The sequence below is a fragment of the Taurulus bubalis genome (assembly GCF_910589615.1).
Source record: "Taurulus bubalis genome assembly, chromosome: 17".
Lineage (NCBI taxonomy): Eukaryota > Metazoa > Chordata > Actinopteri > Perciformes > Cottidae > Taurulus > Taurulus bubalis.
Window position 1 is genome coordinate 21,639,770 of NC_136605.1, and position 17,937 is coordinate 21,657,706.

The 17,937-nt window shown below is 40.7% G+C and overlaps 3 protein-coding genes across 3 annotated transcripts; 1 reads left to right on the plus strand and 2 right to left on the minus strand.

Moving 5' to 3' along the window:
- Positions 1–156: 156 nt before the first annotated feature.
- On the minus strand, positions 157–4,693 carry jmjd8 (jumonji domain containing 8; the record flags this gene model as incomplete). The annotated part of the gene is made up of 9 exons (XM_079232927.1): positions 157–477; positions 1,035–1,169; positions 1,566–1,633; positions 1,725–1,844; positions 1,995–2,063; positions 2,136–2,232; positions 3,357–3,405; positions 3,650–3,745; positions 4,593–4,693. The coding sequence occupies 9 exons, from the start codon at positions 4,691–4,693 to the stop codon at positions 397–399; spliced, it is 816 nt and encodes a 271-aa protein (XP_079089053.1). The 3' UTR covers positions 157–396.
- Positions 4,694–6,530: 1,837 nt separating this feature from the next.
- On the minus strand, positions 6,531–12,351 carry LOC306750122 (trypsin-1-like). Its single transcript, XM_079233517.1, has 6 exons — positions 12,293–12,351; positions 10,452–10,472; positions 9,941–10,103; positions 8,383–8,654; positions 7,483–7,622; positions 6,531–7,067 (listed from the first exon to the last, which is right to left on the minus strand). Exons 1-6 carry the CDS (start codon positions 12,339–12,341, stop codon positions 6,747–6,749), a joined length of 966 nt encoding a protein of 321 aa, XP_079089643.1. The 5' UTR covers positions 12,342–12,351; the 3' UTR covers positions 6,531–6,746.
- Positions 12,352–14,931: 2,580 nt separating this feature from the next.
- On the plus strand, positions 14,932–16,851 carry LOC306749651 (heat shock 70 kDa protein 1; the record flags this gene model as incomplete). The annotated part of the gene is made up of 1 exon (XM_079232964.1): positions 14,932–16,851. One exon carries the CDS (start codon positions 14,932–14,934, stop codon positions 16,849–16,851), a length of 1,920 nt encoding a protein of 639 aa, XP_079089090.1.
- Between the last annotated feature and the right edge of the window lie 1,086 nt (positions 16,852–17,937).

Sequence of the window (17,937 nt, forward strand, 5' to 3'; positions counted from 1 at the left end):
TGTCTCTTTGTGGTCGTTGTGTGTCTCTTTGTGGTCGTTGTGTGTCTCTTCGTGTTCATTATGAGTCTCTTCAGTTGACATTTTGCAGCTGAAGGCTGTGGGGCCCCTGACACTTTGGCCCCTGACACCTGGTGGACGTTATAAAGTAACAGTTGTTATAACGTTGTTGTTCTTGTCGTGAAATCTTGTTGAAAGAACCACAGAAATAATGTGAAAACATTTTTAATTCTCAACGACTCATTAAATATATATTTCTATTGTTACTTAAATATAAAACGTGGTGGAAACAACAACAAATGGCATCTAAGTAAAGCTGGAATGTTACTGTGGTGATTTGGTGCTTTGAGAGTTTCTCCTCCCTCAGTCAGCTGATGATGATGACGATGATGATGAAGCTCAGCCGAGGAAGGTGGAGATGAAGACGCTGGCGTCCAGGTTGAGGGTGGCGTGCCACCAGCGGTCGGGGAAATACAGAACCTGAAGAGAAACAAGGTTTTTATGGTTCTGATGTTCGTTATGTCAAATTATGTTTATACACGTACATATATATATATATATATATACACGTGTATGTGTGTGTGTATATATATATATATATATATATATATATATATATATATATATATATATATATATATATATACACACGTGTATGTATATATATGTATGTATATATATATATATACACGTGTATGTATATATATATATATATATATATATATATATACACGTGTATGTATATATATGTATGTATATATATATATATATATATATATATATATATATATATATACATACACACACACACACACATATATATATATATATATATATATATATATATATATATATATATACACGTGTATATATATATATATATCTTCTGAAGTATCTTAAATGCAGTATGTGTTTACTAATGTCTTCTTCAGGAGAATGAGCTCCCCGCTGCTCGATGTGTAAAACTCCTCGACCTTCATCTCCTGCGTTGTACTAGAACACATAAACCAGCAGAACCAGAACCAGAACACGCTCACCTCTCCAGGTGAGATGGTGCACTCCAGCGGCGCCTCGGCCTCCGGCAGCAGCGGGTAGGTCTCGGTCACCCAGGACAGGGTGGTGCGGTTGGGGTGGAAGTGGGGCTCTTGGTGGGGCGCGTACAGGAACCACCGCTGTGAGGGCACAAGGGGACACCAATCAATGCGACGCAAGCGGGGACAAGAATCAACGGGACACATGCGGGGACAACAATCAACGGGACACATGCGGGGACAACAATCAACGGGACACATGCGGGGACAACAATCAACGGGACACAAGCGGCGACCCCAATCAACGCGACACAAGCGGGGACCCCCAATCAACGCGACACAAGCGGGGACAACAATCAACGCGACACAAGCGGGGACAACAATCAACGAGACACAAGCGGGGACACCAATCAACGCGACACAAGCGGGGACAACAATCAACGAGACACAAGCGGGGACAACAATCGCGGGGACACCAATCAACGAGACACAAGCGGGGACAACAATCAATGCGACACAAGCGGGTTATAGCGTCACCTTTCTCCCGTAGATGACCTCGGAGAAGCCGGGACCGTGCCAGTGGAAGGGAACCCCCGAACCCGGACCTGGAGAGGAACCCCAGAACCAGATATGATTAATGTCATCATAGGACGATATTAGATATCATATATTTATGACAGAGTGAGGAGAACGGACCTGCGATCCCGAAGCTGAGCGCCCCGCTGGTCTGAGGCAGGACGTACGGTGGAGACTGGTACTGATCCAGCAGGGGGCGCCACTCCGTCACGTTGTTGTCCCCGAAGAAATACAGAGTTTCTGCAGGATATATATATATATATATATATATATATATATATATATATATATATATATATATATATATATATATATATAGAGATATATAGAGATATATATATATATATATATAGTTATTTTCTAGTTTTCTTGTGTGGTGTTTGAACTCACCGCTGCCGAGGACGTCTGCAGACTGAGGCCTTAGCCAGACGTCCACGTACTCCTGCAGAGGAACGTCCACTGGAAGAGAACCAGAGTTCAGGAACACAGGAAGAGAACCAGAGTTCAGGAACACAAGAAGAGAACCGTTACCTTTCCTGTAGGAGTACGTGTTGGCCGTGCTGAGCCGAATTCTACTGCCGCCATATTCCTCCAGGAGGCGGGACCTCGAGCACGCCGACCTGAACTTCTGAAACAGTTGATTCATGCATTTATTATTATTAGTGTTGTTTATTTGCACTAATGTTTTGTTAGTTATTTTACTATTATTCTATTCTAATTTTATATATTGTGCATGTTTATATTTAATAGTAATATAAAGTCAGTAGGAGTGGATTCAGTAGTCTCCTCTGGTTGTATAGAAGTCTATGCTTCATGTGTTAAAGCTGCATTCTCTCTCCTGACCACCAGGGGGCGACTCTTCTGGTTGTATAGAAGTCTATGCTTCATGTGTTAAAGCTGCATCCTCTCTACTGACCACCAGGGGGCGACTCCTCTGGTTGTATAGAAGTCTATGCTTCATGTGTTAAAGCTGCATCCTCTCTCCTGACCACCAGGGGGCGACTCCTCTGGTTGTATAGAAGTCTATGCTTCATGTGTTAAAGCTGCATCCTCTCTCCTGACCACCAGGGGGCGACTCCTCTGGTTGTATAGAAGTCTATGCTTCATGTGTTAAAGCTGCATCCTCTCTCCTGACCACCAGGGGGCGACTCCTCTGGTTGTATAGAAGTCTATGCTTCATGTGTTAAAGCTGCATCCTCTCTCCTGACCACCAGGGGGCGTGCCCCCCTTGACTAGTAAAGTCAGTAGAACTACTCTTCTGGTTGTTTAGAAGTATATGCATAAAGATGAATAAATATGTATTTAAGAAATATAGAAATAGATATATACAGAAATAAATGTGAAAATAAGTATAATTTTTTTACATTTTGTTATTAGTCTATATAGTTATTGACTTTTTATTTCCACATTTATTTACTTATTTATTATTTGTATGTATTATTCATTTTGTCCACATTTATTTATCTCCTCATTTATTATATTTGATTTATTCTTCTTTATGCTTCCACATTTATGGTCTTATTCTTTTACAGATTCATTATTTGTATTTATTCTTTACCTTTCCACAAGTATTTATTTCCTCATTTATTTGATTTATTCTTCATATTTCCTCATTTATTTGATTTATTCTTTGACAGATGTATGCTTTAAGGCTCCTCCTAAGACTTCATAAATATTTGAGTCTGTGTATAAATATAAATGTGGCTGAATATAAACAGTTATGTAAAACCTTCTCTCAGGTTTAATACGCACCGTGTTATCAGTCAGCCCTCTGAGGATCACCGGTCTGCTGAACGCATACCTGAAGAGAAGCAGGAAACAACGTGAGGTCAGAAAAACAAACCAACAACCTTCTGGATTATTATCGTTATCTGAATGTGTGAACGTCACATTTTAAGACTTGTTTTCTGTTTCTGGACAATTCAACCACTGAATCAGCAGATACACTGATGACTAGTAGTCAGGATGTACAAGTACCTGATGTTGTGATATAATTATTAAAACATTTAACGGATTTATTTCGGTAAACTTCAGCTCCTTTGTACCTTTCAAGGAACTGCTGGTGTGACAGCGAGGAGGCGTCCAACACATCGATGTTACAGAGACCTTCATCCTGGAGGCTGAAGTCTGAGTTCAACGACCTGAACACAGAAACACGGCATCAAAAAACACAACAAATAAATACATAATAAATATATATATATATGTTTAAATGTATTTTCCTATTTCCTATTATCAGGGTTCATACACATTCTGACCAATGGGTTTCATGACTCTTTCATGACTTTAAACCAAATGTCCATTACAAACATGTAGTGAAGTCTGGGTGTAAACAGTAAAAAGTGAGTAAATGTAGTATTTAAACTAACAATGAGAATACAAAGCATACAGTAAACCTTAAATGACTCAAATGAATGAGACAATAGTTTGATTAAAAGAATAAACATTTGCAGCGTAAATGAACGTCATGAACACATGAATATAACACATTTACATGATTACATGAATATAACACATTTACATGACTTTTACTAAACTTTTGGGGTTTTATTTTTTTCAAGGACTTTTCCAGGCCTGGAAATAACCGTTTTAAAACTCCATGACTGTTCCAGGTTTTCCATGACCGTAAGGATATATATATATATATATATATATATATATATATATATACATACATACATACAGATGGCTCCATGCAACAAACACTGTGGAAAGGAACACTCGTGAATGAATGTGGTTCAAAACATAATTTAACGTTTTGTTAATTTTATTTTCGAGTCAGATAAAGAAGAGTTTAGTTTTAGTCAAGTCATTCCACCTTTCGTCACATCTCGTGAGCAGTTGTCAGGAACGTTTCGGTTGAGTTTAATGCAGTTTATTATTCCCGTTCCCGGGCGTCATATTGTTTAAACCCCGTCTCCTCCGCCCCTCAGCCCGCAGCTGGCGGCGGGAGGGCCGGCCTTAAAGTGACGGTTATCAAGGACTCACCAGCCGCCTCCGTCACCGGGCGGCCCCGCTGCCTTCAGTCCGGTGAAACATATCAGAACAAACAGCGTACACGTACTTATCAAAACCGTTTTATATTCCATTCAAAACTCTGGAGACGAAAAGGTATATTTAAGTCAGCTAGGAGAACATAACGCATCTCGTTATCCCCGAGAACCAACCGTCATAGCGCTTCCTGCCGGAGAGCCAATCAGAAGCGTCCACATTGTCATCTGACTGCATGCTGCGTTCAAGTTACGTGGGAACTATGAGACACACTGTGCAACTCTTTTGGTACGATTTTAAAGTGCGTGTACTATACATTTGTAATAAATACAAATATATGTATATATTGTAATGTTCACACATGTGGTTTTGATGTACAAATATTTAGCATTTCAAGCTTATAAGACTGGCTAATTTTCATTTGTTTTTGTTATTATAATATTTTTTGGAGTAGGTTGTACTTTTACTTTCGTAAAGGATCTGAATACTTCCTCCACCACTGTTGGTACTTTACACACAACACTGTACCTTGTACTTACACATTATTATGTTACAGTGTATTCTGTCACAAGTTATATTATTTAGTGTAATATGTTATATTTGATATGTGTGTATATAGTGTGTCGATAGCATGGGAATATACAATATATATATGTATATATATATATATATATATATATATATATATATATATATATATATATATATATATATATATATATATATATATATATACATATTACATTTATACATCATGTATATAATATATAGTACTATTATACCTATGACAAAATACAAATACCAGTGGTGGAAGAAGTACTGACATGTTTTCCTTCAATAAAAGTATCAATACCACAGTAAAACAATACTCAGACAAATATAATACATTAAAAGTAAAAGTCCTTTAATTTATTTAAAGAACTTTAAAGATTTACCATCTTACGGAAGTAAAAGTACATATTTATTATCAGACAACTGTTACATATTATTAAAATACTATTACAATTAAATGATTATGTTTTATCTATTACAAGAGATATGTATACACTTTATACTAGTAACAGCTGTTAGATAAATGTACAGTAGTATAAAGTACAATGCTTCTTTCATACTGATACTTTTACTTGTCGTGGAGTATGTTTCATCGTGTGGTGTACTTTTACTTCATTAAAGAATCTGAATACTTCATTAAAGGATCTGAATACTTCATGTCGTCTCAGAAGAAGAAAATGAAAAAATGTAAAAACTCCACAAACGTAAAGATGAAATATTTTATTCCGTGTAGAACAGACAAACAGATAAAAACGTTGTACTTGTTGTTAAAGTGTATTTAATGTATTTGTAACATATGTCAGTCACATTGATCTGCAACAAGTATTCAACTAAATGTAAAATACATTACTGTTCACACTTATAAATATAACTTCATGTACTTATGAATAAAAAGAATCACAGGAAATGCTCAGTGCGAACATAAAGTCATAGAATAAAGAGGTATTAAAGTCAATAAAAACACAAATATACACATCTTCATCGCCGCTCTTCATCACAGGAGTTCTGTCACTTCTAAAATTCCCCGTCAGTGCAAACGTTCAATGTTTGTGCTCATGAACAAATAAAATAACATTTTACGGAAATAAATCAGGGAAACACATTTAAAGTTTGTAATCTGCATATTTGATCATTAGTTTAATTTCTTTATTTGATTTAAATATGATTCTGGAGTTTTAATTATTTATTTTACTCTTTAACTACATGTAACTATATATATATAGTTATATATAACTATATATATTTAGTTGTATATATATATATATATATATATATATATATATATATATATAGATCACTATATATATATATATATATATATATAGTGATCTATATATATATATATATATATATATATATATATATATATATATAGTGATCTATATATATATACTTCTATAGTCTTTGTTATGGTGCAAACAATTAGTAGTAGAACAGAGAGAAGATATTTTTAGGAAGTATTTCTCTGTTTTCTTTGCATTTTAAAGACAAAACAATTCTTCAACTAATGATGAAAATAATCAGCAGATTCATCAAGTTTTTTTTAATCACTTTCTGGATATTAGTTTCTGAAGGCAGCGGCGCGCTCGTGAATCTTCTCTACGAGAGCACGACGTGGGACAAGAGGACGGGCAAGAGGGCCAGCAGCAGAGGCGCCGAGAGAGAAACCAGACCAGTGGACCCGGACGTGGACCCGTCGCCCACGAAGGTCACGAAGCCCGGCAGGTTGCTGCCGACCGTCCCGTTGCTGCCGACCGTCCCGTTGCTGCCGACCGTCCCGCTGATCCAGGCCTGGTACTGGGACACCCGGGTGTAGACTCCGGGAATGTTGGGCCTCGCACATCCAAACCCGAAGCTCACCACGCCGGCCTGAACCCAGATGGAGCTGTTTTTACTCACCATCGGGCCGCCAGAGTCTCCCTGGAGGGCGGACATGTTTGTTATGAACAGCAGAAACACACAAAGTACATCATCACACACGACAACTATTACAACTCCTCATGACTGGAGACGCAGCGGCCAGAGAACGTTTTGATGTTTTGTTTTGTAAAACGAGATCAATCCATGTTTTATGTAGTCGTCAGTTATCTTCAATCAACTTTTGTCTTATTGTGTTTAATTGTGTTTTTATGTTTATATATATCTTTTAGATTATAATCTAAATAGTAAACTGACACATTCTGTACTACATCTCAGAGGTACATGTACTTTTTACTGTACTACATCTCAGAGGTACATGTACTTTCTACTGTACTACATCTCAGAGGTACATATTGTACTTTTTACTGTACTACATCTCAGAGGTGCATGTTGTGTCAGCAGGTGATGACCTCACCTGGCAGGAGTCTCTCCCTCCCTCTTTCAGACCGGCACAGATCATGTTGTCGGTGAGAGTGGAGTAGTTGCTGAGACACTGAGCGTTGGAGACGATGGGGACTTGAACCTCCTGCAGGGTCTGTGGGAACGGGAGGGAACCTGAAGACGGGAAGACACGCTGCATCAGGGAGACCTTCACCATCCTTTATTAAACCTATGTATTATTTTAAATATATATATTTATATATATTTATATTTACATATATTTCGATTTATAAATATGTATATCCAAATATATTGTGATGTATATTTATTTATTTGTATATATATATTTTTTTTTATATATATACATTTTGATTTATATTTATTTATATATATATATATATAAATAAATAAATATATTAATATATGGCCGTCAGGGCCAGCTAAACCTTCTCTGCTGGCCTAAACAGAATCACAAAGTTAGAGCTATTCTATAATGTATTGTTTTTCACAAATACACTACATGTATTATAATATTTTTTCCCTATTAGCTTATTTTCTCATTGCACAGCTCCTGTCTTCCTCTGTTGCTCTGCTTCAGCCTGCAGCGCTGCTTCTAGTGCAGCTTGTTAAGGAGAGCTCTTATCCAATCAGATTTCACCTCTATGTCTCTGTGGAAGCAGAGCGGCCCGAGGCCTTCTAGCTGGCCTTTGCAGATTAAAGTACATGGGGACGTTGTCATGATTGTCATAGTCTTCAACCAATCAGGTCCTTAGTTTGACATGCTGGGCGTATTCTTTAACGTGCCAGCGCCTGCGAGGTGGCGTCAGCACTAACATGCGCTGTGATTGGTCAGTGGGCCAAAGTGACTTTAGTCAACAGAAAGCTAGTTAACTGTTAACATGAATAACACATTTCAATTAAAATAAACTCTCACTGCCGCTCTCGGAGACGGTTCCCCATCCGGTGACAAAGCAGGACGTCCCGGCCAGGAACTGGCTGTCACTCGCCGCCAGACACACCGGCCGGATGAAGTTGGTGAAGGAGACCGCGGAGGACAGCCGCAGCAGCGCGATGTCGTTGTCGATGATGATGCTATTGTAGTCCGGATGTATGATGACCTGCAACAGGCTGCGGGACACCTCGTTCAGGTTGAACAGCTGCTGGTTCTCCCGCCCGAGGTACACGGTGATACCGGAAGGACTGGAGCTGCAAGCCGGAACGACGACGTGTTTAAATGAAAGTAAAAGTACTAGTGCCACTGGACAAATACGCTGTGACAGTATTTAAAACTGATGGTTTCAGCTCTACTTGTCTAAACTGTTTAATTTATAACTAAACATCATATTTCAGGAACTCTTCACATGTTTTGTGTTAAAACTCTTAATGTGTAAAGTAACTAAAGCTGTCAGATAAATGCAAAGTAAACAGTACAATATTTACCTCTGACCTTTAGTGGAGTATAAAGTACAGTCAGAGTAGTTTGTACTTGTATGTATTACGTACTTAAAGTTAATATTTAACACGGCCTGTTGGCGTGTTAAATATTTACTTTAAGTACTATGATGAATGTTCTACTAATGCGGTGATGTGATGTGTAATGTGAGGTGAGACAGGTGAGGAGAGACAGGTGAGGTGAGACAGGTGAGGTGAGACAGGTGAGATGAGACAGGTGAGGTGAGACAGGTGAGGAGAGACTGGTGAGGTGAGACAGGTGAGGGGAGATAAGACAGGTGAGGAGAGACTGGTGAGGTGAGACAGGTGAGGTGAGGAGAGACTGGTGAGATAAGACAGGTGAGGAGAGACTGGTGAGGTGAGACAGGTGAGGAGAGACTGGTGAGGTGAGACAGGTGAGGTGAGGAGAGACAGGTGAGGAGAGACCAGTGAGGTGAGGTGAGGAGAGACAGGTGAGGAGAGATAAGACAGGTGAGGAGAGACTGGTGAGGTGAGGTGAGGTGAGACAGGTGAGGTGAGACAGGTGAGGTGAGACAGGTGAGGAGAGACAGGTGAGGTGAGACAGGTGAGGAGAGATAAGACATGTGAGGAGAGACAGGTGAGGTGAGATGAGGTGAGACAGGTGAGGAGAGACAGGTGAGGTGAGATGAGGGGAGATAAGTGAGGAGAGACAGGTGAGGTGAGGTGAGGAGAGACAGGTGAGGAGAGACAGGTGAAGTGAGGGGAGACAGACGAGGGAGACAGGTGAGGTGAGACAGATGAGGAGAGACAGGTGAGGCGAGATGAGACAGGTGAGAAGAGACAGGTGAGGTGAGACAGGTGAGGTGAGACAGGTGAAGTGAGGGGAGACAGACGAGGGAGACAGGTGAGGTGAGACAGATGAGGAGAGACAGGTGAGGAGAGACAGGTGAAGTGAGGGGAGACAGACGAGGGAGACAGGTGAGGTGAGACAGATGAGGAGAGACAGGTGAGGCGAGATGAGACAGGTGAGAAGAGACAGGTGTGGGGAGACAGGTGAGGTGAGGTGAGGGGAGACTCACGTTCGGAAGCAGTGAGCAGCGCTCATGACCCACTCGTTGTTGATCAGCGAGCCTCCACAGAAAAGGCTGCCAAACCGGTGCAGACTGGCCTGCCACGGCCACGCCCCGGCGGGGGCGTCCTCACCGCCCACGATCCGGCTGTTGAGCGGCGCGGTGCCGCAAACTGCCGGGAACCAGAGCGAGTTTCAGGCAGTTTGTACCAAACATCCCCAAATATTTATTACTGACGCAAATGTGCCTCCGGGTCAGTTCTGTATTGAAACAGATCCGAGAAGGTGATTAGCTCAGCTTTGCATACTGACTGGAAGCGGGTGCAAACAGCTAGCCTGCCCCCAGTAACACACGATCGTTTGTTTGAATGCAAACAGAAATGCATTAAAGCGTGGCTGAAAGCTGCGGTTATAGATTATTATTATTTAGATTAGATTATTATTATATATTAGATTATTGACTCCTCAAACCTGGACTGGACTCATGTCAAACCTTTTAATTAAACGAGAACATAACTCACCATCTAACTGTGCGTTGCTTCCTGCGGAAGACAAAGAAGAAGAACACATATTAATATATTTGATCAGTTTCGACAGACCAATACTTCATTATAGGAATGTCGGTGGAAACAAAAGCAACTTCTTGACTTGCTGGGTGAGGTCGGTATTTGAAGCATTGAAGCCAAACAAAAGAGCACGCTTCATTTGGAATGTCCTTCCTTTTTCGATAAACCTAAAAGATTACCAGACGAGAAGATAATCGAGTCATGAGGCTCGTGAAACATTTAACTTCCTTGTTGAAATTTGACTGAGTCACAGTGATACTCTTCATCTGGAACAGCTTCAACAGTTACATGATGCTTCACTATCAAGCATCTAGTACTATTATGTATAAGTACATCAAGGACAGGAGCTATTTTATGTCTCTATGCTCTATGAGTACTTTTACTTCTCTATGACTTTGCTGCTTATTGGTCAGGAGAGAAAATGCAGCTTTAACACATGAAGCATTGACTTCTATACAACCAGAGGAGTCGCCCCCTGGTGGTCAGGAGAGAAAATGCAGCTTTAACACATGAAGCATAGACTTCTATACAACCAGAGGAGTCGCCCCCTGGTGGTCAGGAGAGAGAATGCAGCTTTAACACATGAAGCATAGACTTCTATACAACCAGAGGAGTCGCCCCCTGGTGGTCAGGAGAGAGAATGCAGCTTTAACACATGAAGCATAGACTTCTATACAACCAGAGGAGTCGCCCCCTGGTGGTCAGGAGAGAGAATGCAGCTTTAACACATGAAGCATAGACTTCTATACAACCAGAGGAGTCGCCCCCTGGTGGTCAGGAGAGAGAATGCAGCTTTAACACATGAAGCATAGACTTCTATACAACCAGAGGAGTCGCCCCCTGGTGGTCAGGAGAGAGAATGCAGCTTTAACACATGAAGCATAGACTTCACTCTTCAGAAGTTTCTTCCTGCTATGAAGTTCAGTTGGGTTCACGAACTAAAGTAATTAATTACTGTGCTCAACATAGTATAAATACATAGCATAAATAACAATATACTACTATATGTCAACACCAGACATTAGTATCTATAAATGTGCATCAGATTTTATAAGCTGATCATTTTGTGACAAAACTTAATTTGTGAAGTAAATTTGATAGAATACTATATAAAGTACCTCTATGTATTGCATTATCTGTCTTTAAATGAAATGGGATAGTGGGAACTAAATACATTCATGTACTTAGTTCCCACTATCCCATTTCATTTAATGACAGATAGTTTACCATATTTAACGATAAATATTTTTTCAGAGATCAAATGAAATACTATTCACAAGAACAAAACGGACGTTACTGACGTTCACGTCGCTCTTCACGGAAAACAGTCAAACTGGATTTTCTGGTTTTTCATGTTAAGTGTCGCAGTTGTTCCACATAACTGTGTTGTGTTTTAGCTCACCTGGCAACAGGTGGAGTGTTTTACAGTCCAATGCACTTTAAATGTACTTTACTTTGAATGTACAGCGGTTTGATTCTTTCATGAGTGACAGGTGTAATAAACACACAGGAAGAAGCTCCATGTAAACACATTTCATTACATTATTACATTTCATTTAGCTCCAAAGCGACTTACATGTTTGCTCTATACACCGTAGACACAGCAACGGGAGTAATTAGGGGTTAAGTGTCTTCCTCAACCACCTTGAACCACCGATCCTCTGATTGAAAGACGGACATGCTAACCACTGAGCCACAGTTGCCCCACATGAAGCATACATTTATGAACACACAGTCAGAATTCTACTTGCTGTCATTCTAAATACAGATCATTACTGTTTTTTAACAGCACTCACCTGTTAAAACCAGCAGCACGACACCACAAACCAGCAGCTTCAACTCCATCGTGTAACTCTCTGTGATCGCCTCCGTAACAAGTGAAACAACAACGACTGGAATTATGAAGGTGTGCCGCTTCTTCAGGTGCGTTATTGCAAAACTTCATATACCACACACCCACACACCCTTCTGCACATTGACCTCACTCAGCAGCGCGGCAGCGCCCCGTGCACACTGTATTCATGGCCCCGGGCATTTAGCTTGAAACACCTGAAGGGGACGTTGGACTTCATATTTGATGTGTTTTTTGATCATATACTTGTGTTTTTGGTTTAAAAAAATATTTGTACAATTTGATATTAGTACTTTTACTGTTAGAGTATTTGTAAAATGTGTTCGTACTTAAAAAAACACCTTTAAAATATGTTTTAATAGATTTGCATAGTTGACATGTGATGCGCAGATATTACAGAGTTTCAACTCTATTCATGGATTTAAAGAATGTCTTCCTGGTATCATCTTGTGGTAATGTTAGGAATGACACCATGACAGATTAAACATAGTTATAATACCTTGAATATTGTAATGGGAAAATATGTATATGCTGTATTTTAATATACATTCATTGATTGAACATGGGTTTAATAATGTGTATGTTCAGATAATGACGAACTACAAGTAAGACGTGGAGAGACTGATAGCATAGGGGTTGAAGGTACTCAAGTTCAAACCAGCTGATAGGAACTCTAAGATGCTGACTATCTGGTAAAAGGACATTCAAAGGTACACATCACGCAGAATCGATTGACGAATATGCTGATGTAAGAACACCGTCATCTTTCTATACATGATCTGATATATGTGGAGACAGTGGATTGGTTGAAACTATAATATGGATTAGGTCAAAATACAAGACAGGTGGAAGATCTTCAATGTATATGGTGACATGGAACACACAGTTCAATGTATATCACATGTGGTATAGTGGGAACCAATGAGAGATGAGATTGGTCTTAAAAGGATGGTCATTTGAAAAGTATTTAACTGACTGTCAAATTGATGAGTGTGGTTGAAAAACCCTGACAGACATCGATGATTCGTGGCTGTTAAGATTTCTCTCTGCTTGCGCAAGCATGAATAAACGAACGGAGCCATTTTGTTTTGACCGGAGAAACTCTGTTTGTCTGTTTGTCATATTTTGATTGAAACCTTCGAGCTCTCCACCCGAGACATAGAATTATTTCCATTACAATATCCAGTGGCTTACGTTTCTGTTCAGCCAGTTTATATTTTGAATTCATCGTTGGAGTAAATGCTGCCACAAGAAGATACTACACCTGGAAATCCCTCAATTTTAGGCTTTTTTTGGGGTCGTATGATTAATGTACAGTCTTGTAAAACACATTGTATGAATTTGGACGATTCATGAACGTCTCATAAACAATTCGGCATTGAAGCAATCTTGTTAGTTAAGCATGGATTGTACATTTAAGTACAATTTAAGGAGCGTGTTTGGGTGGAAACAATAATTAATGTTTGGTTGATTTCTGCATTTTTGTACACAGTGATTCATTTGATCGTGTTTAAACATTTGCTTCATCCTTTATTCCTTTATATGCTCAGTCGGTCCCGCTGTATTTATACTCGGATTTCAAATTTTGTTGTTTATTAAAACGCAGACTATTCTCGGTGCGACCCGGCGCGTCCAGAAGCTTGTCGAAGTTTCTAATCGGACGCTTCCGGGGTACGTCATCACGCCGATCGCCCCCGCTGCGTGCTCTGTGATTGGTCCAAAACGCCAACTGGAAAGCTGGAGAAGCGACCAGAAGGCAGCGAGGAAAGTATAAAATGACGATGGCTGAAGTTACCGGCATCGAGACGACCCGACACCCCGGAGCAGAAACCTCGTGTCTTCTCTTCTCTCAACCTTCTCCTCTTTTGACGACAGTAAGTGCGCTGCTTCCATTTGCTTCTAATATTTAAATGTCCGTTTTACATATCGGCTTCGTGATAAATTAGGTTTTGTGTTGTCCTTAAAATACGAATTATAAAATTAACTGTCAGTTGGATTGAATGACTGAATCACCTAACTTTTTTATTTATTTATTTTAGAGCAATTTTTGTGATTAATGCTGTTGTAAAGTAATATTTATTTAAACCTAAATCTTAACATTTTTGGGAACACGTAATATTTTCAATACCGCTTCATAGTATTTTATTTTACACAAAGGCAGAAAGATATTTCTGAATTAATGTATGACTGTGTGCTCTTATTGTTTTTATTTATTTTGTATCTATTGTATTATTATACTTGTTTTATTGCATAATTTTTGTAATGTTGTGTAAAGTGACTATATAAATTAAATGCATTATTATTATTATTACTGTCAACTTAGGCTGAATTGGTCATCAATTTAATGTCCAGTCTAATCTAACAAATGTTGACTTATTTATACAAAATCATGTACGTCTTCTTTAAAAGTCTACATTAATTTAAGTTATAACTTTCAGTGATGCAGAATAATAATTCAAAAAAATATTAGACCTGAATTTTTTTTTTTTCATGAATTCATTCATAATGTTGTAATAATGTAGGTATTTAATGTTTCTAATTTGTGTTTCTGCATCTTTCAGGACCCGCACTCTAACAACCAGGATGTCTGCAGCTAAAGGAGTTGCCATCGGCATCGACCTGGGCACCACCTACTCCTGCGTGGGCGTTTTCCAGCACGGAAAAGTGGAAATCATCGCCAACGACCAGGGCAACAGGACCACGCCCAGCTATGTGGCGTTCACCGACACCGAGAGGCTCATCGGGGACGCGGCCAAGAACCAGGTGGCTTTGAACCCCAGCAACACCGTGTTTGACGCCAAGAGACTGATCGGTAGAAAGATTGACGATCAAGTGGTGCAGACGGACATGAAGCACTGGCCCTTCAAGGTGGTGGGAGACGGAGGGAAGCCCAAGATTCAGGTGGAGCACAAGGGGGAGGACAAAACCTTCTCCCCCGAGGAGATCTCCTCCATGGTCCTGGTGAAGATGAAGGAGATCGCTGAGGCCTACCTGGGCCAAAAGGTGTCCAACGCAGTCATCACAGTCCCGGCGTATTTCAACGACTCCCAGAGACAGGCGACGAAAGACGCCGGCGTCATCGCAGGACTGAACGTCCTGAGGATCATCAACGAGCCGACGGCAGCCGCCATCGCGTACGGTCTGGAAAAAGGCAAGACGGGGGAACACAACGTCCTGATCTTCGACCTGGGCGGCGGCACCTTCGACGTGTCCGTCCTGACCATCGAAGACGGGATCTTTGAAGTCAAAGCCACGGCCGGAGACACTCACCTGGGCGGAGAGGACTTTGACAACCGCATGGTGGACCACTTCGTGGAGGAGTTCAAGAGGAAGCACAAGAAGGACATCAGCCAGAACAAGAGGGCCTTGAGGAGGCTGCGCACCGCTTGTGAGAGGGCCAAGAGGACGCTGTCCTCCAGCTCGCAGGCCAACGTCGAGATCGATTCTCTGTTCGAGGGCGTCGACTTCTACACCTCCATCACCAGGGCTCGCTTTGAGGATCTGTGCTCCGACCTGTTCAGGGGAACGATGGAGCCTGTGGAGAAAGCCCTGCGGGACGCCAAAATGGACAAGGCGCAGATCCACGACATCGTCCTGGTCGGAGGCTCCACCCGCATCCCCAAAATCCAGAAGCTCCTGCAGGATTTCTTCAACGGCAGGAAGCTGAACAAGGGCATCAACCCCGACGAGGCGGTGGCTTATGGCGCCGCCGTCCAGGCCGCCATCCTCATGGGCGACACCTCGGCCAACGTTCAGGACATGCTGCTGCTGGACGTGGCTCCTCTGTCGCTGGGCATCGAGACCGCTGGAGGAGTCATGACGTCCCTGATTAAACGCAACACCACAATCCCCGCAAAACAAACCCAGGTCTTCACCACCTACTCCGACAACCAGCCCGGGGTCGTCATCCAGGTCTACGAAGGGGAGCGCGCCATGACCAAGGACAACAACCTGCTGGGCAAGTTCGATCTGACGGGAATCCCGCCGGCCCCACGGGGGGTCCCGCAGATCGAGGTCACCTTCGACATGGACGTCAACGGCATCCTGAACGTGTCGGCGTCGGACAAAAGCACCGGCAAAGAGAACAAGATCACCATCACCAACGACAAGGGCCGACTGAGCAAAGAGGAGATCGAGAGGATGGTGCAGGACGCCGACAAGTACAAAGCCGAGGACGACCTTCAGAGGGACAAAATCTCAGCCAAGAACTCTCTGGAGTCCTACGCCTTCAACATGAAGAGCAGCGCACAGGACGAGAACCTGAAGGGCAAAATCAGCGCCGAGGACCAGAAGAAGCTGCTGGAGAAGTGCGAGGAGACCATCGCCTGGCTGGAGAACAACCAGCTGGCTGATAAAGACGAGTACCAACACAAGCAGGAAGAGCTGGAGAAAGTGTGCAGCCCCATCGTCAGCAAGTTGTACCAGGGAGGGAGGCCCGCAGGAGGCTGTGGAGAGCAGACAAGAGCCGGCTCCCAGGGGCCCACCATTGAGGAGGTGGACTAAAAGGGACCCTTCATGTGGACTCTATCGGGGGGACTGTTTGAAAGACAACTGGAGCTTTATGATAAAAGAAATATATATATATATATATATATATATATATATATATATATATATATATATATATATATATATATATATATATATATATATATATATATATATATATATATATATATATACATATATATTTCTTTTATTGGTCCCACAGTGGGGAAATGAGTGTAACAAGATATAGTAAAGAGACAAAGTAATATAAATGGTAGAATACAGTAAAATCTACAATACTGAGATCGGTCGACGGGTTTGTAATGTTATTTGTGGTCTACTGCGAGCTCAGCTGGTTGTGCAGCCTGACAGCAGCAGGAAGGAAGGACTTGCGGTACCTCTCCTTCCTTGAATCAGCTGCTGTGTGAAGGAGCTGTGCAGAGCTGCCAGGGTATCCTGCATGGGGTGAGGGGTGTTGTTCATCAGGTGTTTGTATAAATTGTAAGTTAAGATTCTAAACTTTTGCTTAAGTGCAATGTGTATGTATTTCTTATCTCTGCCTTGCTGGACATTGCAATAAAAATTAAATGTAAATATAATTATTTTTGTATGTTTTTTTTTCTGTTTCCTTGTTCATGGCTTTATTAATTCAGATTTCTTAGAAAAGAATGTAAATGGCACTATTCTAGACTTTGACCATTCAAAGCATAGTGACATCATGTTTGTTCACTCCAAAACTCAACATTATTATGAACACATTAACATTTACATGATCAACATTATAACATCAGGAGCGAGCAAATTGTTTTACATGAAAAATGACTTCAACCATCATTTATTTATATATACTTATACATACAGGGAAGCAATACAATATAAAAAATAGGATATAATAGTAAGAAAAATGCACAATATATACAAAAATGGAATATATTAAGAAAAATGCACTATATATATTATTATTATTTTTATATATATATATATATATATATATATATATATATAAAATAATAATGTGATCGGCAGAATAGTTTTACATACATTACAAATTAATTGTAAAAATAAAAAAAAAACACGCCTTCGAGCCTTTGCACTAGATTA

Bases quoted from the DNA above. Each gene is read 5' to 3' on its own strand.
- LOC306750122 (XM_079233517.1), bottom strand. From the start codon at position 12,341: ATGGAGTTGAAGCTGCTGGTTTGTGGTGTCGTGCTGCTGGTTTTAACA. The intron at 10,473-12,292 runs GTGAGTGCTGTT...TGTCTTCCGCAG, and splicing joins CGTGCTGCTGGTTTTAACAG to GAAGCAACGCACAGTTAGAT. The intron at 7,068-7,482 runs GTGAGGTCATCA...TCCGCCCTCCAG, and splicing joins GAGGGAGAGACTCCTGCCAG to GGAGACTCTGGCGGCCCGAT.